General features: G+C 47.4%; 1 protein-coding gene across 1 annotated transcript in view; it reads left to right on the plus strand.

Annotated features, from left to right (window-relative positions):
• The first annotated feature begins 3,167 nt into the window (after positions 1 to 3,167).
• Positions 3,168 to 26,632, plus strand: part of Myo1e (myosin IE) — a 207,364-nt gene continuing 183,899 nt past the window's right edge. The window contains exon 1 of the mRNA XM_036193544.1: positions 3,168 to 3,520. Within this exon, the coding sequence (XP_036049437.1) occupies positions 3,518 to 3,520 (3 nt within the window). The 5' untranslated portion in view covers positions 3,168 to 3,517. The remainder of the gene's footprint in view (positions 3,521 to 26,632) is intronic.

Genomic DNA, 26,632 nt, shown 5'->3' on the forward strand with positions numbered 1-26,632 from the left:
GTGCATGCTTTTAATCCCAGCACTTGGGAGGCAGAGGCAGGAGAATCTCTGTGAGTTGGAGGCCAGCCTGGTCTACAGAGCAAGATCCAGGACAGGTACCAAAACTACACAGAGAAACCCTGTCTGGGGGTGGAAATAAAAAAGAAGAAGTTCAAGATCATCCTGGGTTATATAGGCAAATTTGGGGTCCAGCCTGGGTTTCATGAAACCTTGTCTCAAGAAGACAAACTAAAATCTAGAAAAGGCTTATGTAAACCTCTCTTTGTCCTTTTTTTTTTTAAAGACAAGAGTTGCACATAGCCCGGGCTGGCTTCAAATTCACTGCGTAGCTGAGGACAACCTTTAACTCCTGATCTTTCTGCCTCCATATCCCAAATGCTGGTATGACAGGCATGGACCACTTCACACAGTTTATGATGTACTGCGTCTTGAACCCAGGGCTCAAGCAGGTTTGCCACTCACTGAGCAATATCCCTAGCCCCTAAAAAAAATTTAAATTGCTTAAAAAAACCCCTCCATTAGTGAGGGAAAACCCTCAAATAATAATAAAATTGACAATTAGTCTCAAGGCAGTTTTTAATATATCTTAAATTAACAGACTACTGATAAGTTATGCCCCAATATTAATACAGGAGAATTTGGGGGTTCAAGATCAACCTGGAATATACATATATATTTCTCTCTCTCTCTCTCTCTCTCTCTCTCTCTCTCTCTCTCTCTCTCTCTCTCTCTTCCTTGTATTCTTTGAAAGCTCAGCTTTTCCCTTTGTCTCTGCTCCTGAGTTCTTAAAATGCCTTCTAGAACTCTGAAGGTGGCACACCCCTGTGACATATGGAGTCAGGTCTGGGCACACAGAGTTACAGCTGGTGTGTCAAGGCTTGACAGGTTCTGAGCTGCTTCCTGTCATTTCGTCCTGAGCGCGTGGCTGTTCCTTGTGCAAACATCCTGTCTCTCCTTCTTCTTCTCTTCATTTTCACTTTTAATTCTATTTTGTTTGGTTTTTGTCTTAACGGCTCTCACTTTTACCCAGGCCTGGACCTGCTGGGTTGAAGCAATCCTCCTGCCTCAGCTTCCAGAATACCTGAACAAGTGTGCACCACTATACCCTGCTCTTGTTTTGAGTGTGTATGTCGGGAGGGGGGGGCATGTGGACACACATGTAGAAGCCAGAGCCATTTACTTTTAAAAAAATATTTGAATTACTTTATTATTTTATGTGTAGGATTGTTTTGCCTGCATGTATCTATGTGTATCACATGCACACAGTGCCCCAAGAGGTCAGAAGAGGTTGTCAAATGCCTTGGGATTGGAGTGACAAGTGGCTCTAAGCCATCACATAGGTCCTAGACATGAAATTCTGGTCCTCTGGAAGAACAGCCAGTGATCCTAACCACTGAGCCATCCCTTCAGGCCCCCACCTTTTGAGATAGGGTTTCTCATTGGCCTGGAGTTCATTGGTAGGCTAGGCTGGCTGGCTAGTGAACCGAGAGACTTTCTGCCTGTCTCTGCCTCCCCAACATCCCAGGACACCTCAATTTTTTCACCTTGGTTTTAATCTAACTCAGGTCTGCACACTGGCAGAGCAGATAGGTCCTCCAGCTCCATGTGTGCCATCCCCAACTATTGCTTGTTATTATGCTAAACCATAAAGAAAGCAAAGGTCCGGGGTAGTTGTGCTTCTAGTGTCTGGCTTATCTCCTGTGGAAGAATTCAGTTCCTTGTTGCCCTAACATCGGGAAGAGTTACAAACATTCAAACTACATGGCCACCTTTCAGATCGGTGTTGGGATGGCCCAGTGGATAAAGATACTTGTGGCCAAGCCTGAGGACCTGAGTTCAATCCCTGGGACCCACATGGTGGAAGGAGAGAATCAACCCCCACAAGCCGTCTGATGAATTCCACACACGTTGCCCTCTGAACGCCACACATGTTCAGAGGCATGCATGTACCCTGTATTTTATTTTTAGAATTGATGTAATTCACATACCATAAGATTGTTTGAAAAATGTACAATTCAGTAGTTTGGGGTATAGTCACAGTTTTATAGCATCACCAGTACCTCTGGGACATCCTCAGACCACCCCTCCCAAGACAAAGCTCCTTTGTTCCATTAGCAGTCACTCCACACTCCACCCTCAGCCCCACAAGAAGCCAAGGGCTGCTACTCTCTCCCTCTGTGCTGGTGTTCCCTACCTACCGCTGTCACACACATGGAATTGTGCTTTGTGAACTTTGGCCCTGACCTTTCGCTTAACTACTTTTCCCAGGTCCTTCTTTCTCTTTTGCAGGGTGTATCAGCCATTTACTCCCTTGCCTGACTTGGTCATAGTCCTCTGTAAGGTATGCACCACATTCAAACAAACAAACAAACAAACAGCAAAACCCTTCCTAGCCAAGATTTTTTTACTATCGCGACCCTAGGTTCCTAGATTCAGTGAAGGGTGACGATCAAATCTCACGATTTTCTGTACCCTGGAATTTTCCGGCTCTTCTTCCTCGGACACTGGGAGCGTAGTCCCGTGGTGGCCCCGTGAGTGTACTTCCTCAGCTCTCTACACAAGGCACCAGACTCCCTAATCCTGCTGAGGAATCTGCGTCCCCTTCTCTCCTAGGCTACCTGGTTTCCTGAAACCGGACACCACAGAGGACAGAGCGCTCTCTATTCTTGTTTCCCAAGGAAATTAATTCAGGTATAAAGAACGGGTGGAGGAAATATTTTCGACTTTCCTTACGATCCAGAAAGGGGGAAAAAAAGGATTTCCTTTGGATTGCGGCCACGATTCTGATCTTTTATGCAGATAAAGTGTTTCTTAAAAAAAAAAAAAAAAAAAAAAAACTTCTAGGAAAATCATGCGACTTGGGAGCTAAATCGATGCTAAGTTTCTCCTTAAAGGGAAGAGACAAGTGAGCAGTTTCCTAGTCTCCCGGAGTGTTTTCATCCCCTCGCTTTGCGGGTGTTTCCCTGGGGACGGCTGGGACAGCGGCGGCGTGCTCTGCAGGCTGGTGAGGCCGCAGGACTACAGGATCCAGAGTCCTTTGGAAACTTGTAGTTCCACGCTTGTTGGTTACCTCGGCTTCCCTGAGGAGTGACGCCGCGAAACCAGACTCTGATTGGTCAGGCCTAGGCTGAATTCTCCATTTATGGACAGATTGCCCGGCCCGAGCCCAGGCTGAGCCAGAGAAGAGTTCGGATTAAGTATTAGGAGAAAGAGTGTCCAGGCAGGGCAGCAGGACAAGCAGTCCTGCGGAGCGCATCGGGTGCATCTCTAGACAGTTGGGGATCGCCAGGTCCGAGTGTGTACCAGGCCTGCTAAGTCTTGCCTTACCTAGGGTCTCGGATCCCGCCTGGATGGAGTCCCATCTGGGTTTCCATTGGCTCCTGTGAGTTCTTGGGTGTCTGGAGCTTGTTTTTTGGCGAAGGGAACCAACTTTTGAAGTTCGCCCAGGAGACTGCGTTCCAACCCCAGTGCCTAGGCAGCGGGACCCGGCGGAGGCGCGACCGCGGCGGGAGTCACCATGGTGAGTTGGCTGCGCCGCGTCCCTGGACGCCTGACCCTGGGATGGGGCAGGAAGCCCCGGAGCGGGGCACCTACCTTGGGCACGCTGCCCAGGCCAGGGGGTGGAGAAGGTGGACGCGGGAGTATGCACTTCTGGAGCGCCGATTTCCTGCTGTTTGCTGTAAACCCGGTCTTGGCCGGGAAGAGGGACCGAGGCGGGCAAGGAAAACTCTCTGAAGTGGCTTTCCGCGCCGGGAAAGTTTTGGTGGCAGTGTGGCTGTGGCTGGCAGCTGTCGGAAGCCAGGGCGTGAGCACATCTATTTTCACCGACACAGCCACGGGACGGGGACCCTTTTCTCCTTCAAGGAAGTGGGGGGCACGCCTGTGTCCCTCGGGTCCCCTCCCCTGGGCAGGCACCAGCGTGAACTCCTTGGCCGGCTGATCCCGCAGCTGTCCCTCTGGCATCGGGCAGGACCCGGGCAGCCCGGTCTGCACTGATGATGGGCCGCGCGCGCTGCACAAAGGCAGGCGGGGGCGCCAGGTACCTCGGAGCACCTGGCGGTGGCCCGGGCTGCAGGGACCCTGTGACGATGGCGCACAGTGGCAGCCACGATGGCGCACAGTGGCAGCCACGCTGGCCCAGAGCCCAGGCCCACAGGGTCCCTGTGTGGGGTAAACACCTCCTGCTGAGGGCCCCACCCGGTCCCCAGCTCCAGAGGACGGCCACCCTGCTTCACGCGCCACAAGTCCCCGAGAGCGTCCCTGGTTTTGTTCTTTCCCCGCTTGGCATTTAGGGAGTGTATGGCATGGACTGCCTCTCTCTAACTCATTTGAGATTTTTGTCGCTACCCGGAGGAGTCCCCAGGCCAGCCATTCTCCTTTCTCAGTCCCAATAACCTTAGCCACATCCCCTGGGCTTTGCTGTGGTGTAGCTTTACTTCGGAGGGACAAAAGAATAGATTGTATTTTGGCTAGTCCACCAGGACCAAAAGGAAAAAAAAAAAAAAAAAGAACTTTTTTTTTAACTTAAAAAGTTTCTAAAAGGCTTCAAAGTTTCCACACTTGCTTCTCGGTGGAGGAACTTGTCCACCTGGCTTTGTCGTTGTTTACTGACGGTGAGGGTGAAGCTGACTAAAAAGATGCCTCGCATAGCGCTCGCCTGAGAAATCTGTATCCCAGATCCCAGCGCCAAGCATCCGCGGCACAGGCCGGGCAGAGCCCACATTCAGTTTAGACGCTGCCCCTGCCCCTGCGCTGTTTATTCAAAAGGATGATTTAAAACAAACGAAACCTTTAGAAGGCATCCTGGCCCCAAGCTTTTACTTTTTTACATAGTTCAAAATGATGTCACCTTTTGCTCCCCAGAGACAATACTTCATTTATAAATACTCTTCCTCCTTCAGTTTTGAGGTTTCAGAAGTCAGTTCACGCTTAGTGCACACTGAGCTGCGGCTGGGTGCAGTTTGGGGGTGTGTGTGTCTGACCACTTGAACTTGAGCAGTGTGGCAGTCCTGGTGCCTAAGATTTGCTGTAATTACTTTCCATGGTTCAATAGTTCTAAAAAAAAAAAAAAATCAATGTGTTTATGTCAAGGACTAAGAAGAATTTTACTGAACCTAACTGTGTATGTGGTACCTTGAGAAAATGAACTTCCTTTGTTAAACTCACTTTTTTTTTTTTTTTTTTTTTTTTTGGCTGGGTAGACTCTAAATTACCAAATTAGTCTTTGTCATTTCCAGAGACTGGGAAAACATGCTCAGTTTGGCTCCTTGCAGCTGGGGTAGCTAGTTGATCCCATCCGATGTGGAGGAGGTGTGTCTTAGAGTCCTTTTCATGCCTGTGTAGACAGGGTATAGTCACCTCCTTGTGGGCTCCCTGCCATCAGCACAGATGGGCATGTTAAGGGCCACTAAGAGGCTATCTGTACTTCAGATATGGATGCCTGGGCCACAATTCACTGCTCAGAAAAGTTGAAACAGCTGCCTGTCCTGAAATAGATGTGCCATGGACAGAACTCTGGTGTCTAGAGTCCTCTGGACAAAAATTAAAGGAATTGTTTCTTCCAGGACTTGAAAGTTTGAGTAGTCTTATCAGCTGTGTGGCGTTGCCTGAGAACAGAGTACCCACATCTCAGATAGTTAGGAGCCCAGTGAGAATGCTCAATGTTTATGTAAGAAGTCTTAAGGCTGAATGGAACTTCTGTGCTCTGCATTTGTCTGGGCCTGCCCAGTTGAATCCCTCAGCTGCTCAGGACAGGAAGGGATGGGCCATTACCCTTGGTGGGTGTGGCCAAGAATTAGCACAGAGCACAGGCCCTTGGCCATGCCGCAGGAAGAACACCTGTACTGTGAACTCTTCCGTGTGCTTATGTGACGCCTACTCTTGATTGGCAAGCTGATGGGATTCGGGATCATCACAGAACGAAACCTCTGGGCGTATCTGAGAGTTTCTAGCTGACGTTACTAGAGACTGGAAGACCCATTCTTTACATGGTGCCGCCCGATCCATGGACTGTGGTCCCAGGCTGAATAAAAAGAAAAATGGGAGCTGAGCACCCGCGGTTGTCTCTGCTTCCTGCCTGGCGGTTCAATGTGACAGCTGCCTCTAGTGTTGGTCGCCATGCCTCTCTTTCTTGTTGATTGGACTGTATCCCCTCTAACTGTCAGCCCAGACAAGCCCTTCCGGGAGTTACATTTGTCAGGGCAATGTGTCACAATAAGAAAAGAAACGTGTGTGTGTGTGTGTGTGTGTGTGTGTGTGTGTGTGTGTGTGTGTGTGAGAGAGAGAGAGAGAGAGAGAGAGAGAGAGAGAGAGAGAGAGGGAGGGAGGGCGAGCGCTTTTCAGGGAGGCCTGGGAGCAAATTAGACTATCTGTACCTAAGGCTTTATGACTTATGGGGTTTGTGACTTCATGATGAAAATTCACTTCAGATTCACAGATACCATGTACAGTTCACTTCTCCCTCGTGAATGTTAACTATGGGACACTAGCTCACCTTGGGAAACCCAGACTCTATTACCAGGCCATTGTTATTGTTACCCTTTTCATTAGGAGACTTGAAGAGGTGAAAAACCAAACAAACCCATCCCTGTACATCATCGTATCTGGGTGGGTGTTGATTAGAAGAGTCTACAAATGCCCTGTTGGCTCTAATAAATAGCAGTGTATGGCTTCCTTCATGGACTCTGGCTTTGTCGTCTGTGACAGGAAAGTTCCGTTGGTGGCCATGGTCTGTTTGCTGTGTGATAGACTAAAACCTATGTATGTGAGTCTGCTTTCTATTTTGGCCCCAGAAAGTATGATTCATGGGGTTTCTGTGACCCACGTCTGCAGAGGTGACTGAGTAAGTCTCTCTCAGCCATTGTCTGTGCAAGTGTCCAAGCTCTAATCCCTTTTCTTTACTGCTCATTACACCTCAGCCACTAGCAAGTGTAGCACACACAAACACAGCGCTGATTTGTTTATTTCTGGGGGACGTGATTTCTCCCATATTCCTGGCTGTCCTGAAACTCACTCTGTAGACCAGGCTGGCCTCAAACTCAGAGATCTGCCTGCCTCTGCCCCCTGAGTGCAGCACTAACTTGTATCTTAGGGATCTGGTAGACAGCTGACCCTGGGTAAGTTAGGTTCCTCGGGGTAGAGGCTGATGTGTATTTAATAAGCCTGGAATCCATTTGGAATGTTTTCAGGGAAGTCAATCTAGTTCATTTCCATTGATTAGTTTATCAGATTCTAGAAGTCCCCTGGCCAAAATGATACAATTCAACTAAACTGGAGAGGAGGGGGTCAGTTTGATGGCCAAGGGAAGGTTAAGGAAAGCTGGTTCAGAATGCTTTTCCATCGGGGTGAGTGCAGTGAGCTAGCCTAGGATTTCCTCTCTTGGAGGAGAAGCCCAGTTGGGCACTGGATGGCAGAGATGAGGCATGGGAAGGTGAGGGCCACCTGTCCCTATCTCTGCTGAGGACTCTGCTGGTAAGAACTCTGACTCTGGAGGCCAAGACACAGTCTGTCTTCTGGAGAAGGACCACATGTCCCCTGGTTACACTGGCCATGTTACCAGGCTGTCTTGTTGTAGACAAGCAGCACTCTAGATCTGTGCTGGCACTGCTCATTTTAAAGTTCCCTGATGGTCGCAGAAAGGCCAAGCATGCTCATCTGTGGGTCATCTGCTTGCAGCTGCTACGAGCTCAGTGTGGTGTTCCGGGGACCACAATGCTTCCTTCCTCCATCTACTTGCTAGCCAGAAGGTCTAAACAGCAGCTGCGTACCCGGCAATGATGTCAGTATTCTGTATCCACACCTTCTCCTGGGGCCTCGCTAGAGAAGGAAGGTGCTTGCCTGGTACTTTGTACCTGCAGAATCTAGCGGCTTAAACAGGGACACCCCCCCCCCCCCCAGTGCGCTAATTGGAGCTGTCAGGACATAGTGAAGATGGCTTGTGAGTGGTGGCAAGGCTGCACTTTCAGCTTCTCTTGTTACCCTTCACCCCTCTGTTTCGGTGAAGTGACCCAGTGCTGCACAACAACCCTTCCAAAGCACAGGAACCTGAGGTGTATTTCAAGAGTTCTCCTTCAGGCTAGAGAGCAAGCATCTGTAAGCATTTTAGGAACCACAGATTCCTCTGCTCCTGGTGTGTCGTGAAGTCACATGAGACTAAAGACCAAGAAGTGCTTCTCAGCTACTGGTGAGAGAGGACTAGGGTTCCAGTGCTTGGCAAGGACATGCGGAACCTTTTTATCAGCATCCCTGTCCAACTGTCCTAATGCTGGGACCCTTTAATACAGCTCCTCGTGTTGTGGTGACCCCCCCCCCACCATAAAATTATTATTGTTGCTACTGTAATCTTGCTTCTGTTACAAATCATAATATAAATGTTCTTGCAGATAGAGGTTTGGTGGAGGGGTCACGACCCACAGGTTGAGAACCACTACATTGTAGGCATGTACTATATATATAATATATGCATGGCTATAATATGCAGAAATATTTTGAAACATCTAAACAACTGTAAAATACCCTAGACCTCACAGTGGGATATGCAGGTACATTCAGTCATGCTTTTCCAGATTTGAATTTGAGTAATTTATATATATTATATATCAATTTATTGTTATATAATATACATAATATATATATACAATATTTAATATATATTAAAGGGTGTTTTGCCTGTATGTATGTCTGTGTACCATGTCCATATCCATGTACATGCCTGGTGCCTGAGAAGGCAAGCAGAGGGCATCAGAGGCTTTGGAACTGGAGTTATGTGGCTGCTGGGAATCGAACCTGGGTCTTCTGCAAGAACAACCAATGCTCCTAACTGCTAAGTCATCTCTCCAGACCCGTTATTTGCAGGTGTGTGTGTGTGTGTGTGTGTGTGTGTGTGTGTGTGTGTGTTTATAGTTAACGCATATTTGACAAAGATGCAACTACTTATATTTCTACCATTATGTGATTAAATTTTTCTCAATACTGTTTTCTTTCCTTTGTTTTGTTTTTTCTTTTTTCTTTTCCCCTAAACAGGATATTAATATGTAGTTCTGGCTGTCCCTGTCCTGGAATTTACTTTGTAGACCAGGCTGGCCTTGAACTCTTAGAGATCCACCTGCCTCTACCTCCTGAGTGCTGGGATTAAAGGTGCATGCCACCACTGCTTGGATTATTTTATTTCCTATTGATTATTTTTTGCAGTGCTGATGATCCACCCAGTGTATACAGGACGAGCACAGTATCGCCCAACCACATCCCTAGACCCTGATATTTTTATTTCCCACTTTGCTTGGACTTGACATTTACAGAGCAAATAAGAGGTTAAAGGTTAAATGCCAATGGTATTAAAAATAAACATCTTAGCCCTGTAAGCTCATTCTGTAATAATAGCAAGCAAATCATGTTCTGAAATTTGTGCTGCAGAATTTACTTTGGCATAGCCAAGAGTTTTTTGGTCATCCTAGCAGATTTTTTTTTTTAACATATTTTTTTGACAGTTTTATCAAGACAAGCAGAATTTACAGATTGTTTCCTAAAATATCAGCACTGGCTTTGACACGCCCTGGGCCTTGTCCTGTATATCTACATGGATCTGGCCTTCACTTCTGAGGTCCCAGCTTCAGAGCGGCAGTATTGTCATCATTCAAAGCCTTTTCAATTTTGTTTTCAATTTTCTCCTTCCACTTTTATCTCTGTGCGTCCACGCGTCTGTAGAGGTTGAAAGGCAACTCACAGGAGTCAGTTCTTTCTTACCGCCGTGTGGGTCCTGGAGACCAAACTTGGGTTGTCGGGTTGGGAAGTGTCCTTGCCTGTTGAGCTTCTCGCCAGCCCTCCAGGCACTTCTGAATGGTCAGTTATGAGCTACAGAAGAGAGGCCATCTTTAATAAAAACTTCCTTTCTGACCTGAAATACTAGTGACCATGTGACTGCCATCCTACTCACAGGGCTCTGTACCTGCTCCCTCTCAGCTTTTCTCTTTTCTGAGGAGGAGACACACACCCCACTGTGGGTGTGCAGTTTTATGTAGAGCAGGCTGTGGAAGACAAGGAGACACAGGTAGATCCCTCTCCCTAAGAATTAAGCATAAGAGCAGTGTGAAGGCAGTCCATGGTCTCTTGGGTATTTAGAATTCTGACATGTATTAACGTCCACTCGTACTTACCAGTTGTACACTGCATTGTAGAGAGAAAAAGCGTAGGGCACCTTCTAGAACGCCCAAAAAGAGCTTAAGATTTCTGTCTTAAACTTTGACAGAGAGGGGGGCTGGAGAGATGATTTAGTGGATAAGGAGCTTGCATGCAGACCTCAAGACCTGAGCTCAGCTCCCCAGCACCCATGGAAAAGCCTGGTATGGCAGCATTGGTGTGGGGGCAGGTCTTAGGGGCTCACTGGCTGGCCAGTGTAGCTGAAACATGAAGCTCCAATTTGAGTGAAAGACCATGTTTCAAAAAATACGGTGGAGTGACTAAGATATCCTTACATCTATTTCTGGCCTCTGCATGTGCACACACAATGCACACACACACACACACACACACACACACACACACACACAAATGCACGAAATAGAAACAAAGGAGCCCAAGCCTTCACAGAGAGTAGTCTAGGGCTGGGGATGCAGCTCTGTCAACAGAATGCTTGCCTGGCATGCCTGCTGCATCTGATTCTCAGCACCACGTACACCTGGTGTGCTGGTGCATGCCTATAATCCCAGAACTCAGGTGGTGGATGGAGGTGGTGACACAGTTCTTTGGGAGCCCAAGGCTCATCTTTGGCTGTGTAGGGGATTTGAGGCCAAACTGGAATACACGAAACTATTTCAGAGAGCAAGGAGCAAAGCTGGAGAAGGAGAGTCGGTCATCCAGTTGAATGACTTCTGAAGGCTCTCAGTTTTGGCTGAGCTGGTGGCAGAGCACAGATTTTCTGATCTCAGTCTAAGAAGGGGATGGATTAGAATCTTATTTTCTCAACAGTCTAGACATAACCAAGATAGTTTAGTTTCTGAGCCCTTTCAGGAAGGCCCACTTGAAGATGAAAGCTTGTTATTTTTGATTCATTGCCGCTTAAACTATAAAAGATTATAAGAAATAAAGTCTGAGGCATTCACCCGTAATACGATTGCCCTGCAACACAGTAATTATTTTATGTCTGTGGCTTTCCTTCCGATCTATTCCAGCACCCACTGTTTTTATGCCGTTGTAATTAAGAGGCAAATATATCACTCATGCTCTGTATTTTTCCCCCATTTATTTTATAAATCCTTCACCTTGGTAGACATAGTCATGGTTTTTGCTGGTGGAATAATACTTCCATGTAGCCTGATAGCCAAACCTAAATCATAACTGTAGAAAAATCTCCCCCATAAATGTACATGGAAACGTTGCCCTGGCACTTACTACAACTGCCATTGTAGTAGGCTGCTCATCTTTCTGTGACTCTGGGGATGGGGAGCCCCCTTTTTGGTGTACAGCTGGAACAGGCTTGGGGTATACATACTCTCATATCCCTAGGTTCTGACCTCCAAATGTGTGTTGATGATGTGGAAGCTCACCTCTATGTCCCCCAATCCTGCCACCATCTACAGGGTGGTATAAGACAAGACTTTCAGTTTCTTCTGCAAGTCTTGACTTTGGGGAGCAGGGGGAGAGGTGGAGGCTGAGATCTAGAGGTGATGTAAGAGTTGGTGAGAGAATGGAGAGAAGATGAGTCCCTCAGCGCAAATTCTCACTGATCCTGCAGGTCCTACAAGCAATGGAGGATGATGGTGGCTTGCCTAGGCATGGCTGTCATTGGTCTCAAGGTGTCCTACCCCAGCTACCAGGTCCTGTGGCCTTCCCAGTAGCTGAAAAGGAGCTTGTGACCCTTGACGTATGGAAGGTCCTGGTAGGGCTGAGTTGCTGCCACTCACTCACTGTCTGAACAAATACCTAGTTGTTTCAGGGATGCAGGGACAGGCATCTGGGAGCAGAGCCAGCCTCCCTCTGCATTTTATTTCATCCCAGGTGCCTTGTTCCGGGGTCCAGTTCTGTTTTACCATGCTGGTGCCTGATAGCTGGTACCTGCTGCTGGTGTTCCTTGGAGCCCTTTACCTTCCTCTTAGCCTCTGGAGCCTCCTCTACAATAGTCGAGGGGCAGGCAGAAGGCCAGCCAGGGCACGGTGGCCGCCGGCATTGCTTTTGAGTCTGGGCTCTCTAGTACGCTTTGTTCTCTGAGTCTCTCCACCAAAGCCGCTTCCTCCCTGTCTTCCTGCTCCTGTTCCTGCCCTTGCTTTAAAGATGGTCTGTGCATTCGCAGCTGCTACAGCAAGTCTGTTCCTTCAGGCTCTTCCACTACCAGCCTGGGACCCTTGGTCCAGTTTTCCAGCACATTCATGTGGTTCTCTGTGTCCTCTTTCTCCATCTCTGAACCTTCCCCTCCAGGAGCTTGCTCGGAAGTTCATCGTGGCTCCCTGGTAATAGTCTGTTTCTTTGGGGTCTAGAAAGTGATCTCTGCCAGGGATCAGGTGCACTAGATGGTCTGTTCATTCTGAACCACATCCTTGAGGGTCCCAAGCATGTTCCCTGACAGATGGGCTTTCCATGTGCCTTACACTTCTTGTTGAAGGGGACCATCAATTACATCAGGTACTGGCCCATCATTTTTTTGTGGCGGCGGGGGGGGGGGGGGGGTGTTGCTTGTTCTTTTGGTTTTTTGAGTCAGGGTTTCTCCGTGTAGCCCTGGCTGTCCTGTAGACCAGGCTGGCCTCGAACTCAGAGATCCACCTGCCTCTGTCTCCTGAGTGCTGGGATTAAAGAACATGTGCCACCACCTCCTGGCTTGGTCCACCTTTTGATAGTCTTGGATTGGAAATCTTCAGAGTCAGGTCTAATGACAAATACTTGTTTGCAGTTTCTTCCTTTCATTATCTCACCCTCCTATTCATTTCTAAAACCCCGGAGAGCTGGTCCAGCTTGTTAGTGATCCTGTTTTCTTGGCAATACTCTGTACTTCCGGCAATGTCACTTCCTTCAACCTCTAATAATCAGCTGGAGCACAGGGCTCACCTTCTTCATTGGTTACAATTTGTCTCGCCTGTTATGATCTGTATCCTTTTGATCCCCCCCCACCCCAGGTTGCAGCCTTAGGATTGTAAAATAATGGAGCACGAAGGTTGTAGGAGGTTATCTAGATGGGGAGAAATTCAGGCGGCCCCCTCAGGAAATCAGCAACAGTATTAAAATGGCCACAACACACATGGTCAATAGTCATTATGTGCCCCGCTCCTTTCCTGGCTCACCAGTATGTATTAAGTGTCTGCCCTATGTGCTGTGAGCTGGGAAGACCCACAGGGCTCATATACCTGTAATGTTTTAAAATATTAAAAAGAGATAGAATGCAAATGTGATTAAATAGCATTGATTTTAGGCAGCATGTACTAGGTTATTTCTTTGTTAGTCTGTGTGTTTTAACATCTTTTTCCAATTAAGAAAAAAATGCATACAAACACATACATACAATTCTTTGTATAATTTTAGGAGCTGCAGAAAGCCGTGAAACCCACACAAAATCATTCCTAGAGTTGTATGTAGCAAATGCTATTTTTGAGATGGATATTAAGGTGAACAGTCCGATTTGGGCTTCCATTAGGTTATTTTAATTACTTGGCGTAAGGTGACGTCAAGAGTAAGTCCCCACTGAGTGTTGTATAGAGTCATCCAGGGCATGTGTACCAAGTTGCTCAGGACTCTAACTTATCATGCATTAGTCATCTTTTCTCCTGTGTGTGTGTGTGTGTGTGTGTGTGTGTGTGTGTGTGTGTGTTCTTGATGTAACAACTTTTTCCAAGACACGGTGATTTAAATAATAAACTTGTATTATTTCTCGGGATTTTATGTATTAGCTGGCCAGTTCCCATCTAGACTTCTGTGGTCAGCTGGTGGCTTGGCTGGGAATGCATGATCCAGGATGGCCTCACTCACCTGCCTGGCAGCTGGCTAACTTCCAGCTGCAGCCATGGAGACGTCACAGCAGACTAGTCATACCACAGTGTCACCAAGAACAGCAGGGAGTGTGAGGGCCAATACACAAAAATGTTCTAAACTTTGTGTTGTGTTTACCGTCGTCCTTACTGGCCCAATCAAGTCTGCACCAAGTATCATTGGAGACTGGACTACCCAAGGCCTGAGATCGAGCTCCTCCACCACCGCCATCTTTCCTTAACTGACTGACTGAATTGGGGTGGGAGTAATTCCAGAAGCTGAATCTTTTGAGCTTCTGTGTGTGACAGATGCTCCAGTGTTACTCTGGACACATCCTGTGCTGCTTTTTCCAAGGCAGGAAGGCAATTAGAGACCTCTCCATCTCCTTCCAAAATTGCTCCCTTGTAGTTGAAAAGAAAAGGTCAAAGTCATAGTTAACAACAAAAAGTAGTTTCTGTCTGCTAACGGGAACTCTGTGAAAATAACAAGCACGTAACTGAGCCCAAACATAGAGTACCCTGAGTCATGCCAAGCCAGACAGACCAGCTGTCCTTTTGAACTGAAGACTGGAACTCATTGCCCATCCAAGGTGAAGACAAGACTTCTTGCTGCCCAATGCCGCCTTTCTAGCCAGCACTGAGCTGTCCATGTGGAGAAAAATATTCCTCATACAGACAAATACATATTTTCCTCAGCTAGAAAGCATGTCTCTGGACTATAAAATGATTCTCAAAATAACCCGGGTCACTTTCATATCATGTGAGCTACAGAGTGTGCCATCTGCAGGCTCCTGTACAGCACATGGAGTCTATAGGATTACGTCATTTTTGCTCAGAGGACCTCAAAAAACCATTAGTCTACAAATCTCTCCTCTCTCTCTGTCCCTCTCTCTCTCTCCGTCTCTCCCTCCCCCCCCCCCCCCTTTGTTTTATCTCTTTAATTTTTTTTCAGACAGAGTCTTACTTTGTAGCCCAGGCTGGCCTCCACCTCGCAGTTCCTGCCTCCATCCCGTGCCAGCATTACTAGTGTTGTAGGCATGTGCTGCACCACACCCATTCCTTTTCTTTAGAACTCCACCAGGGGAAAGAAAACCAGCTCATGATAACTCCTGGCCCATCTCTCTGCTCTCACCTTCTCCAATCAGAGCTCGCATACATAACACTTCATCCACAAATATTTATTCTATTGGGTTCTAAACCAAGCAAGGTTTGGCACTTGGTGCTCCTTGGCTGGGAAGAAGGGGTGTGTCCGAGGTGACCAAAGCTGGTGGCTTCCTTTAACTTATAACAGGAGAGCCCTTGTTTTATAGAATTGTGTAGACATCTCGGGTCACTAAGGGGACTTCCCACAGTGTGGACCAGTGTCATTTATTCACAGGGCATCTGGCAGTATACCTTGGCATTTGCTATCGTGATGTATGGGACCGGGTGTCTCCCTGGTCCTGCAATCTTAGCTCCACTCAGGCACTACATTTAGGTGTAAATGGTGGGGAAAAAGTAAGTTCTTAGCTGCTTCTTCCCTCCTCATTTATGCCAGCATCAGCTGTGAAAAGAATGCCTAATTCTATGAGTGATCAGATTGACCCTAGATATAGAATATGTCAGGTTGGAAATGTATTGGAAGTTGGTGTGGTGCCATGACTCCAATGGTAAGAGTGAGGACCTGAGTTCAAATCCCTAGGACCTAGGTAAAAAAGTCAACCACATGTGTGCCTGTAACTCCAGCACTGAGGGGGTTGGGGGACGGGGCGGAGGAAGATCCCCAGAGCTTCTGGCTACCAGCCTAGCTTCAAATCCCATCAGAGGCCTTTCTTTGGGGAATTAGATAGAGCCATAGAGCATGGCACCTGATGTCTTCCTCTTCCTCTGGCCATGCGCATTACACACACACACACACACACACACACACACACACACACACACACAGAGAGAGAGAGAGAGAGAGAGAGAGAGAGAGAGAGAGAGAGAGAGAACTATCCAGAAACTACTAGAGAGGCATCTATGAAATCTATGTTCATATTTACATTTTTTTCCTAGAAAGAAGGTCCATAAATCCTCAAAATGGTCTTTGACCTCCCCAAGTAACCCTCTGGTACCCAGATACTTTTAAGTGGCCTGTCCTCCATCCCTAGGTCACTTAACAACTGAATAGCAGAGTTGACCCTGGAATCCCAGTCTGCTGACTCACAGTCTAGGCCCATTTTAAAGCTGCGCTGACGGAAATACTTGGAAATAGAGCATAATACAGAGGACAGAGAAGGGAACTGAAAGTAAGTAGTCAGTTAAATTAACTTTTGGAGGGGCTGGAGAGATGGCTCAGAGGTTAAGAGTACTGACTGCTCTTCCAGATGTCCCGAGTTTAATTCCCAGCAACCACTTGGTGGCTCACAACCATCTGTAATGAGATCTGGCGCCCCCTTCTGACCTGTAGACATACATGCAGGCAAAACACGGTATACATACATACATACATACATACATACATACATACATACATACATACACACATACATACACACATACATAAATACATAAATAAAATTAACTTTTGGGGGTTGGTGAGACAGCTCAGGGAGTAAAGACACTTGTCATCAAGTATGACAGCTTAAGTCTGATCCCTGGGATCCACACAGAGGGAGAGAACCATCTCTTGCAAGTGTCCTCTGACCTCCATAAACCAACTGTGGCACACACGGCACACACATGGCACACACACACCACATACAACAAATAAAAGTAATAGTTTTTTTCAAGACAAGGTTTCTCTGTGTAGCCCTGGCTGTCCTGGAACTCGATGTGTAGATCAGGCTGGCCTTGAACTCAGAGATCTGCCTACCTCTGCCTCCTGAGTGCTGGGATTGAAGGCATGCACCGCTGCCACCACCACCTGGCAAAAGGGATAATTAAAAAAAAAAAAAAAATGAAAGACTGTCTGGAGGATCCTGAGAAACCTTAAAGTAGGCAGGTAAGTGAGGGCATGCCAGCAATAGGTGCTGTTGCCTGACTGATCGGAAACACAGAGTCTCAGCCTCCATCACATACTCAGGGTTCATATTCTCCCATGATTACAAACAGAAGGATACCAAATACAAATTGGCTTTATGCAAATCACTGAATTCCTATTATTACCCCGGTGGAGAATTCCTGGGTGTTAATTATAAAATTAACGTTTACTAGTTGAGGACACTTAAGAAGGAAATTGGTGGCTTCTGGAGACTGGTCTCTGAGGCGGGTTTCTGCGCTCCGTGTTTCCTTACTGAGAAGAAAGGGTACGCACAGGCTGGGTTAGCCTCTTCCTCCCGATCTCTCTCACCTATACCCACTCTGTCACACCGACCACACCCTCCTGGGGTGCCCCTCCTTGTCCCACAAAGCCTCTTGTCCATCATTTTAGTCTGCTTTCTATTACTCTGATAAAACACGGACCAAAAGAAACTTCAGAAGAAAGTTTATCTTACGGCTCACAGCCCATCACGGAGGTAAATCTGAGCAGGAGCTCAAGGCAAGAGCTGAAGCAGAGGCCATGGAGGACACTGGCTATTAGCTTGCTCCTCATGGCTTGCTCAGCTTGCTTTTTCTTTTAAATTTTATTTATTTTATGTATATGAGTGACCTGTCTTCATGCACACCAGAAGAGGGAATCAGATCCCATAACAGAGGGTTGTGAGCCATCATGTAGGTGCTAGGAATTGAACTCAGGACCTCTGGAAGAGCAGTCAGTGCTCTTAACCCCTGAGCCATCTCTCCAGCCCCCTCAGCTTGCTTTTTTTTTTACATAGCTTCCTACACAGCTTAGGACCACCTGCTCAGGGGTGGCGCCACTCACTGTGGGCTGGGACCTCTCACATTGATTATTAATCATGAAAATACCCCCCACAGACTTGCCTACAGACCAATCTGATGGAGGCATTTTCTCAGCTGAAGTTCCTTCTTCCCAAATGACCCTGGCTTGGGTCAAGTTGACCAACCAACCAATAAACACCCCCCCCCCCCCCCACCAGCAGTCCACCAGTCCTCCAAGGGTGAGATGGAGCCTGGGAATCCGGGAAAAGCATACACAGGCCATCAAAACAAGAAGAGCATTCTCCTCCCACCCCTGAAACTTTTGTTCAGCCCTGCTTAGCACTTCTGTAAGTGAGGGAGGGGTCAAGCCTTGTCTGTTCCTCTGAGACAATGAGGCACTTGTCCGTCTTGTTTGAGGCTGTGAATCCTGTCGCCATCAGTGCTCTGTGGCAGGAGTATTTAAGAGTCCGTCGTCGGCAAAGGAGGCTCTGATCCTGCAGGTGTAAGGTGGAGCGAGCTGCCCGGATTCCATCACAGTTGCTCTGCCCCTCAGGATTCCTCAGTCTGTCCTTGGCTTTGTTCCTGCCTATGGTCTGCCTAATGGAAGCCTGCGATCCTCGGCTCCCAGGCTTGGATGTTGTCCACAATCACCTTGTCTTTAGCTAACAGTCTAGTGCTCAGTTGAAGCCAGCCCTGACTCCACCTTTTAGAATCTCACAGTTGCATGTTGTCACCTTTGGGATTCTATTTCACTTTCTCCGCGAAGATCATCCAGCTCTGCACATTTTAGCTTTTCTTCCGATCAATCACTTTTCAGGGCAACTTCTCTCTCCTTTAGTTTTGTGTCCAGCCTCTCCTCCCAAGTCCATTCTGCCTGTGTGATGTTTTGTGAAATGCTGTACTGGTTGTGATCCCTTCTTAAAATTTGGTGGGAAGGCTGGGAAGTTAGGTTGCCTGCCTCAAAACCACGAGGACCCGAGTTCCATTTCCAGAACTCGCATTACAAAAAAAAGGTGTGTCTGGTGGCATGTTTTGGGGCTCTCACAGGTGGGGGGCAGACAGAGAGGAGTGGATCCCTGGGGCTGGCTGGCCCCAAATGCCTAGTCTACTTGATGAGCTCCAAGCCAGGGGGAGATCTTGTCTCAAAGAGCAAGGTAGACAGCTCCCAGGGAGCAATATCCAAGGACGTTGTCTTTCCTACACACACACACACACACACACACACACACACACACACACACATTAAAACAAGAAACTTAATGGGGAAAATGCTTGTATTTCTCTGCTGTGTGGAAGTGTAGGCATTCTTTAAAACTGCACTGACATCTCTGTCTTGAAAGATAGAAGTGGAGTGTGGAACTACCAACACAGGGAAGTGCTCTTAAGACCACTGCAGGAAACCATTGCTAAGCTTCCTTGGCTGAGGGTTCAAGAGAGGCGTGAAGCTGTGAAAGGGTCCTGCAACTCAGATGCCTGAGCCTTTCATTTTGGTGGGAATGCTGCAGTTGTCCGAGCTAATGTAGTGAGACCCTGTTTAAAAGCAAAAACCAACCCACCCACCAACCAACCAACCAAACAAACAAGCTCCACGGTTAAGAGTGCTTGTGGTGAAAGCAAGAGCACTTGAGTTCAAATCCCCAGCACCTCCGTCAAAGCTGGGCAAGGCCATGTGTGCCTGTTCTCACAGTGTTGGAGGATAGAGACAAGCAGATCACTGCCAGGCCAGTTTAGACAAAACAGTGAGTTTCCGATTTGCTGAGAGATCCTGTCTCAAAATAATAAGGCAGGGAATGAAAGAGGAAGATACTCCCCATCTGACCTCCACATGGGCATGATTACCTGCGCACACACCTGCACCCACATCTGCCCACACCTGTCCACACACCTGCACCCACATCTGCCCACACCTGTCCACACACCTACACACATCTGCACACATCCTGTGCGTACATCTGCACACATCCTGCACACCATGGCTGGGGATGTTACTCAGTAGAGCACTTAGTGGTTTGGCATATAGAAGGCCCTGGCTTCTGTCGCCAGCACTAAAGAAAAACAGTATCAGGGCCTGGCAGTGCATGCTTTTAATCCCAGCACTCTAAAGGCAGAGGCAGGCAGATCTCTGTGAGTTTGGGGCCAGCCTGATCTACAGAGGGAATTTCAGGACTATAGAGACCCTGTCTCAAACAACAGCAACGCATAAAAACAGCAAACAAACAAACAAAGAAAACACCAAGAAGTAAGCAGACCTGATAGGGGAAGAAGGAACTAGGGCATGACATGGGCTTTTGTGTAAGTAGCTAGACAATGCAGTCGGTGTTTTACTGCGTGTGGATTTGGAGGGCAGCTTGGATGCTTAAAATTTCTAGATAATCCAGAGACTGGCCAAGTCCATCTGGTGTCAAAAATGGGCCAATTTTCACCCTTGGGGCTTTTTGTAATATAGTTTTCCTTGCTCAAATTCTAAGATCCTACAAAAGGGTGAAAGAAATGGTCCCCAGCCAGAGTGTCAGGAGTGAACAGGGGAGTCCAGGTCCAGGCTGCCTGTGGACCTGGAGGCTGTGAAGATGTCTGGCTCCTAGTCACACAGTTTGGAGAGAGGAATTTTGAATGGCTTGTAGACAGACAGGAATGGAGGGGTAGAGACAGACCAGGCCAGTTGGGACCTCCTGCCACTAGGAGCTTTTCAAATGACATTAGCTCATTAAATACTGTTTACTGTTCTGTCCTACTTAGCAGTAAACTCCCAGAGAGGACATTTTCATGCCTGTGGCTCGGTTTGGTTTTTCATCGCAAATGCTGGCCTCGGCAAAATGGGGCAATTTTGCTGAACTGAACCAGACGGTTTTCCCATAGTGCAGCAGACCCTCAGCCCCTCCAGTTCATCTCATTTGCAGTAATTGTTCCCTGCAGTGAATGAATGATGGATGACAACCAGTGTGCCAAGCAGACAACTGATTGTAAACTGGAAATGTTTGCAAAGATTAAAAATAGCCCCCCTCAGATAAAACCACATATGGGTTTCCTCTCCAGTCTGCTTTTAATAGAACAGGATATTAGCCAGTGTGGCTGCTGAAGGAGGCCAGGAGGGGCCAAAAAGGTTTCTGCATCTAATTCTTGTCCCTTTGCTTCCAATCCTTCCATTGGGAGATGAAGTCCTTGCCAGAGGCCACACAACCAGTCCTGACTTGTCACCCCAGGGGCGGTGCTGCCCTTTGCTAGGAGAAATGAAAACATCATTCTACCAAGGCTCTTTCCACTCAGTTCCCATGCCTGCAGATCAGGGACCAGCCTGGTGTGGAGGTGGGCAGCCTCTGCTCACTCTGACCTTGAATCCTGAACTGGAGGAGTGGTCAGGTTGTTTCTGTAGGTCTGGAAAATGGGGACAAGGTGAAGAGGATGGGAGGGCTGTGGAGACCGTCAGGATGTGAGATTTGCTGCTGTGGTCTGAGTCTGTTCTGGTTCAAACTTGGGGGAGGAAGTGCTCACTGCCTTGGTTTCCCCTGCCGCTAACAGGTGCGGAGTAGAGTGGGTTTTGCCACCTGCTAAGGCCTCATAGTCTCCTTGGAGGCCTGCTGATGGCTTAATTGTTTTGTTTATTGTGCTGGGTGCAAATTCCTGTAGGTTCATCTGCCTCTCAGGAACTCTTCCTAGTCTCTTGGCACTGCCTTTGGCTTCAAATGGCTCTTAATGTTTTCTCTGAAGGGTTTTGCCTTTTGTATGAGGTTTGACTTTCTCTCGATAGAGAGGTTGCTGCATGATGCAGAAAATAACTCATTTTAAAAAGCAAAACAACTATATACTCTCTGCATTATCCCGGAACCTGACACCTGCATTTATATACTTTAAGTTTGGGGGGGGGTTAAAAGATTAATGTGAACAAAGGAATGGTAATATTTAGCGAGGTAAAAGAATTACAGTAAATATGATTATAATATATGTAGCGAGAGTTTCCTACACACCTGTGATAATCAATTTTTATTATTCACATTTAAGGTGATTCCATATAGTAAGCGTATTTTATTGTTTTGTTTTTGATTTTTGAGACAGGGTCTCACTATGTAGCTCTGGCTGTCCTGGAACTCACTCTGTAGACCAGGCTGGCCTCAAACTCAGAGACCCACCTGCCTCTGTCTCCTGAGTGCTGGGATTAAAGGTGTGCACCATCACCGATGGGCTCAGGAAGTGCATTTTTATAACTTCTGTATAAAGAAAGCATTTCAGGTCTAAGGACTGTATAATACACTGAGCGGTAGTCCTTCATCAGGGTGGAGTTTGGCATTTGGGAGGGAAGTGAGGCTAACCAGGGTTAAATTCACTGATGGCGCATCAGTCTAGGTGTGCTGGCCTCCTTGGGGAAGAAAGGCTTCCTCTTCCTGAGCACTGGACTTTGAGAATTCTCCAGCTAGGAAATCATGGGGTGGGTCTTAATGTTATAAATCACGGGAACAAACACAGGATAAGGCTATTTCTGGAAATGTTTGCAACTGTGCAGGCTTATGGGGCTATAGCTCTTTGTGGCTGCTCCCCTGGCCAGGCTTTTCTGTTCTCAGTCATTTCCATTGGAGACTTCAGAACCTTCTAGGCCTGTGTATAACGCAGAAAAGAGGCCAGGCTGGAAAGATGGCTCAGTGGATACAGAGCTTGCTTTATAAGCACTAGGGACCTAAGTTCAGAACCCTGGAGCCTGAATTCTGGATGCAGTGGTGTGCATGTGTAACTCCAGTGATCCTACAAGGAGATGGGCGGAATGGGAGGTGAAGCCAGGAGCGTCTGGAAGTTTGTGGAGCAGCTGGCACGAGACCCTGCCTCAAACAAGATGGAAGGAAAGGACAGACACTTGTCAAGGTCGTCCTCTGATCTCTACAGGTGCACCATGGCACATGAGTGCCCACACTCCACACACATGGAAACACACACACACACACACACACACACACACACACACACACACCATGTAAAAGAAAGAAGAGGCCCTGCTCTTGGTACTAACAGTTACTGAGAGTGGCCTGTGCTGTCTGACATTGGTATATCCTTTGAAGCTGGTGTGATGGTTAGTTCCCTAGATTTACAGAAGAGGAGGCAAATGAGCCGTGCACCCTGCTCAACGTCGCCCATCAGTGAAGAGACACAGGAGAGATACAGATTCTGCGTTAGTTTTGGAGAGGTGCCCTCTTTTCCCTGAAGCATGCACGGGCAAGCTTTGGGCTGAGGGACCAGTAGTGTCATGACACAGGAAACATTATACATTCAGAACTTCCTGCTCCTACCCTGACCTGTGGATTCAGAAACTGCATTTTTAAAAATATATTTATTTATTAAATTTTTTTTCATTTTACATACCAACCCCAGTTCCTCCTCCCTCCCCTTCTCCCGCCTCCTCACCTCCCTCCCACTCTGCCCCCATCCATTCTTCAGAGTGGGTAAGGCCTCCCATGGTAGTCAACAAAGTCTGGCATACCAAGTTGAAGGAGATCCTAGCCTCTCCCCATTGTATCAAGGCTGAGCAAGGTATGCCATCACAGGGAATGGGTTCCAAAAAGTCAGTTCATGCACCTGGGATAAGTCCTGGCCCTGCTGCCAGGGACCCCACAAACAGATCGAGCCACATAACTGTCACCCACATTCAGCGGGTCTAGTTCGGTCCCATGGAGGTTCCTGAGCTGTCAGTCCAGAGTCAGTGAGCTCCAACTAGTATGGATCAGCTGTCTCTGTGGGTTTCCCCATCATGATCTTGATCTTGATCCCCCTCTTCTTCTTTTTATTTATTTATTTTTTTTTTTGGAATGCCCGAATGCCGTTTATTGAAGGAGGGAGGAGGTCTTAAATACAGGCTTACTGCACAATGGGAGAACCCCGGAGGGCAGAAGTTTGCTTCCGATGTTTTGTTTTGTTTTTGGAGCTGAGGATCAAACCTGGGCCTTGTGCTTGCCTACGCGCCCTACCACTGAGCTAAATCCCCAACCCCGATTCTGATGTTTTACAATCTTGTATCTAAGCTGTTAATGCCCAATATGCTGGATACACAGATAAGGAGCTTCCCTTAAGCATTCTGGAGGGTAGAATCTCTCAGGGAATTAGCATAGGGAGGATAACAAGGTCAAGGTCAGCAAGCAAAGCAACATTTACCCAAAATGGGGGCCAGGGACCAATATCCCCCTTTTACTAAAAAATGAGCTTCTGACTTAGGTTGCATGGAACGTCAGCAGGTCACCTTACCCATCATGGAGACACCTGTCCAGGCCACACAGGTGTTCTATCCAGAAACTGCATTTTAACTGAGACCCTAAGTGAGTGCCTGGGAACACTGTAGCTAAGCAAGGCAACATGGGTCTGATCATGTCCCCAGAGGAAGTCCAGCATTTGCTGTCTAGGATGTCATTTCCAAGGACAGGATGTAGGGGTATCTTAAACTTTCAGATGCCCAGCTAACCAGCAGCCTAATTAGCCTGCTCAATTAACATTCAAGATCAGTTCTTAGGAGTGGCATTGAGGGAGTATTTTTCTCCTGGACAATTCTAGACTCAGCTTGTTCTTATTAGATGTCAGGGTGGGTTGCTCATAGCATGCCAGGAGACCCAGTATATCCTGGCTCAGTATATCCTTTCTGTGGCCACAACTGATTCCAGCCTTGGTACCATGGCCAATGGCTCTGAACTAGAACCAGTGAGAGGGGTCAGCAGGTTAGCAGCCAGGCCTGGTCATCTGAATTTCATCCCCAGAACCCACATAATAGTGAGAACTTTCTGCTCTGTATTGGAGGACTTAACCTTCTTTTCCCTGAGCCTTTGTACATCCCTGCACGTTCCTACACATCCCAACAACTTGCGACTATTAAAAAATTTTTTTAATTACCTTTTAAAGATTTTCTTCTATTTATCATTTTATGTGTATGAGTGTTAATGTGCATGTGTATCTCATGCCTGAGGAGACAGAAAAGGGTGTTGATTCTCCCAGAACTTGGGTCATAGATGGTTGTGGGAGGCAGAGGCAGGAGGATCTCAGAGAGTTCAAGGCTAGCCAGGACTACATTGTGAGACCCTGTCTCAAAGCAAAACAAACCCACAAACAAACAGAGCCAAGTATGGCGTCATGGGTCCCTGTAATCTCAGCTGAGAAGGTAGAGACAGATGAGCTAGCTTGCCCCCCAGCCTAGCCTACTGAGAGAGTCCCAGGCCTGTGAAGACATCTGTCTTTTAAAAAGGTAATTAGGACCTGAGTTTGGCCTCTGACTTCCACACACATAAGTACAGCTGCACTCACAGAAGCAGCCTCCCCAGTCAAGTGCAGTAGCAGGTACACATGCATTAATAGGGCTGAGGGGGGCTGAGGCTGCAGCTGAGAGGCGGAACACAAGCTTCATAGATGAGGCCCTGGAATCGATCCCCTGCATGGGTGAGAGTCACTACTGCCTCTGGCCACCTGTACTTTCTAGTAATTCTGTCACATGAAAGCTACAGAGGGCATCCTGAATTCTATGTCCTGCCAATGGCTTGCATGAACAGCTTCTTTGAAATACTGGGCAAATGAATGAACTGATTTTCACTTCTGGCCTTTGTAGTTCAGATAGAACACAGACCCAGGTCATTTTCTATGGACTCTCTCCTGCTTGTCATTTATCTGAATTCCTAGACGCCTAACTTCAGGCTCGTTCCAGAAATGCTTTTTTCTTTTCTTTATTCAGCACATGGTGTCTCTGTGTAACCCTGGCTATCCTGGAACTCACTCTGTAGACCAAGCTGGCCTAGAACTCAGAGATCCACCTACCTCTGCCTCCCTCGAGCTGGGATTAAAGGCATGCACCACCACTGCCTAGCTGCAGTGTTTTCCATGATTATGTGTGTATAATGTTTATGTGAGGCCAGGCATGCCACGGTCTGCATTTGGAAGTCAGAGGGCAACTTGTGGAATTGGTTTTCTCCTTCTGTGTGTGTATCCTAGGTCAGATTCCAGTCTCCCAAGGTTTGTGTGACAAACACCTTGACTTGCTGAGTCAACTCACCTGCTTTCTCCAGCAGTTAGCAAATTCTCTTTGAAAGAGTTTCCCTGTTGCCTATTCAGGAAGTAACTTCAAAATTGCAAGTAGCTGAGTTAGGTTAGAAACACTTCAAGAAAACCAAAACATCGCTGACTTTTGCTGAGGTGAGAAGTGATTTCCACTCCTTTGGTATTGGAGACCTTCCCATCTTTTTCTTCAGCTCTCCCACATCCAGGCACCCGGGGCACCCCTCTCTGACCCCCACAGTACTTGTGTTGGATGTTAAGGTTGGGCCTTTTGTTTTGTTTGAGACTGAGCCTCAGATAAAGCCACTTGACCCCAGACTCACTAAAGGGCTGAGGCAGGCCTTGAACTCCTGAGTCTCTCCTAAGTTCTGGGATCACAGATTTCCACTACCATGACCCAACCCTAAGGTTAGTTGTAATTATGTTTTTTTTCTCTGACATGAGTGGTCCCCAAGAGTGGAAATACATCATCTGGTCCCTCTGTCTGTTGCTGTTTAGAAGCGTCTGGAAGTTTAACCCAGGGCTAGCAGACATTCTACCGCTGAGCAACACCCTCAGCAACCCCCACCCCCACTCCCTTTATGCTTTTTGGATGATAATTGTTCTAAACTTTGAACTTTGAAATGATATCTGCATCTTTTTCATTCTCCTCTTGGAACTCCCAATTCTGGACTTCTTGAAGTCAGATCACACTGAATAAAAGCTAATGAAACCATGACTCAGTGTGTCCTCCAGCCAGGGCATAAAGGTGAGTCAGACAGCAGTGTGGGATCGGCTCCACCCTGAGGCACAGACAGACAGACAGACAGATGCAGCCTGGTGGCTAGGGAGGAAGGCTTCCCCCACCCCCGTTGTTTCCTATATGACTTAACCACAATTTCTTTTTTTATAAAGAAAGC

Source organism: Onychomys torridus, chromosome 7 (genome assembly GCF_903995425.1).
Source record: "Onychomys torridus chromosome 7, mOncTor1.1, whole genome shotgun sequence".
NCBI lineage: Eukaryota > Metazoa > Chordata > Mammalia > Rodentia > Cricetidae > Onychomys > Onychomys torridus.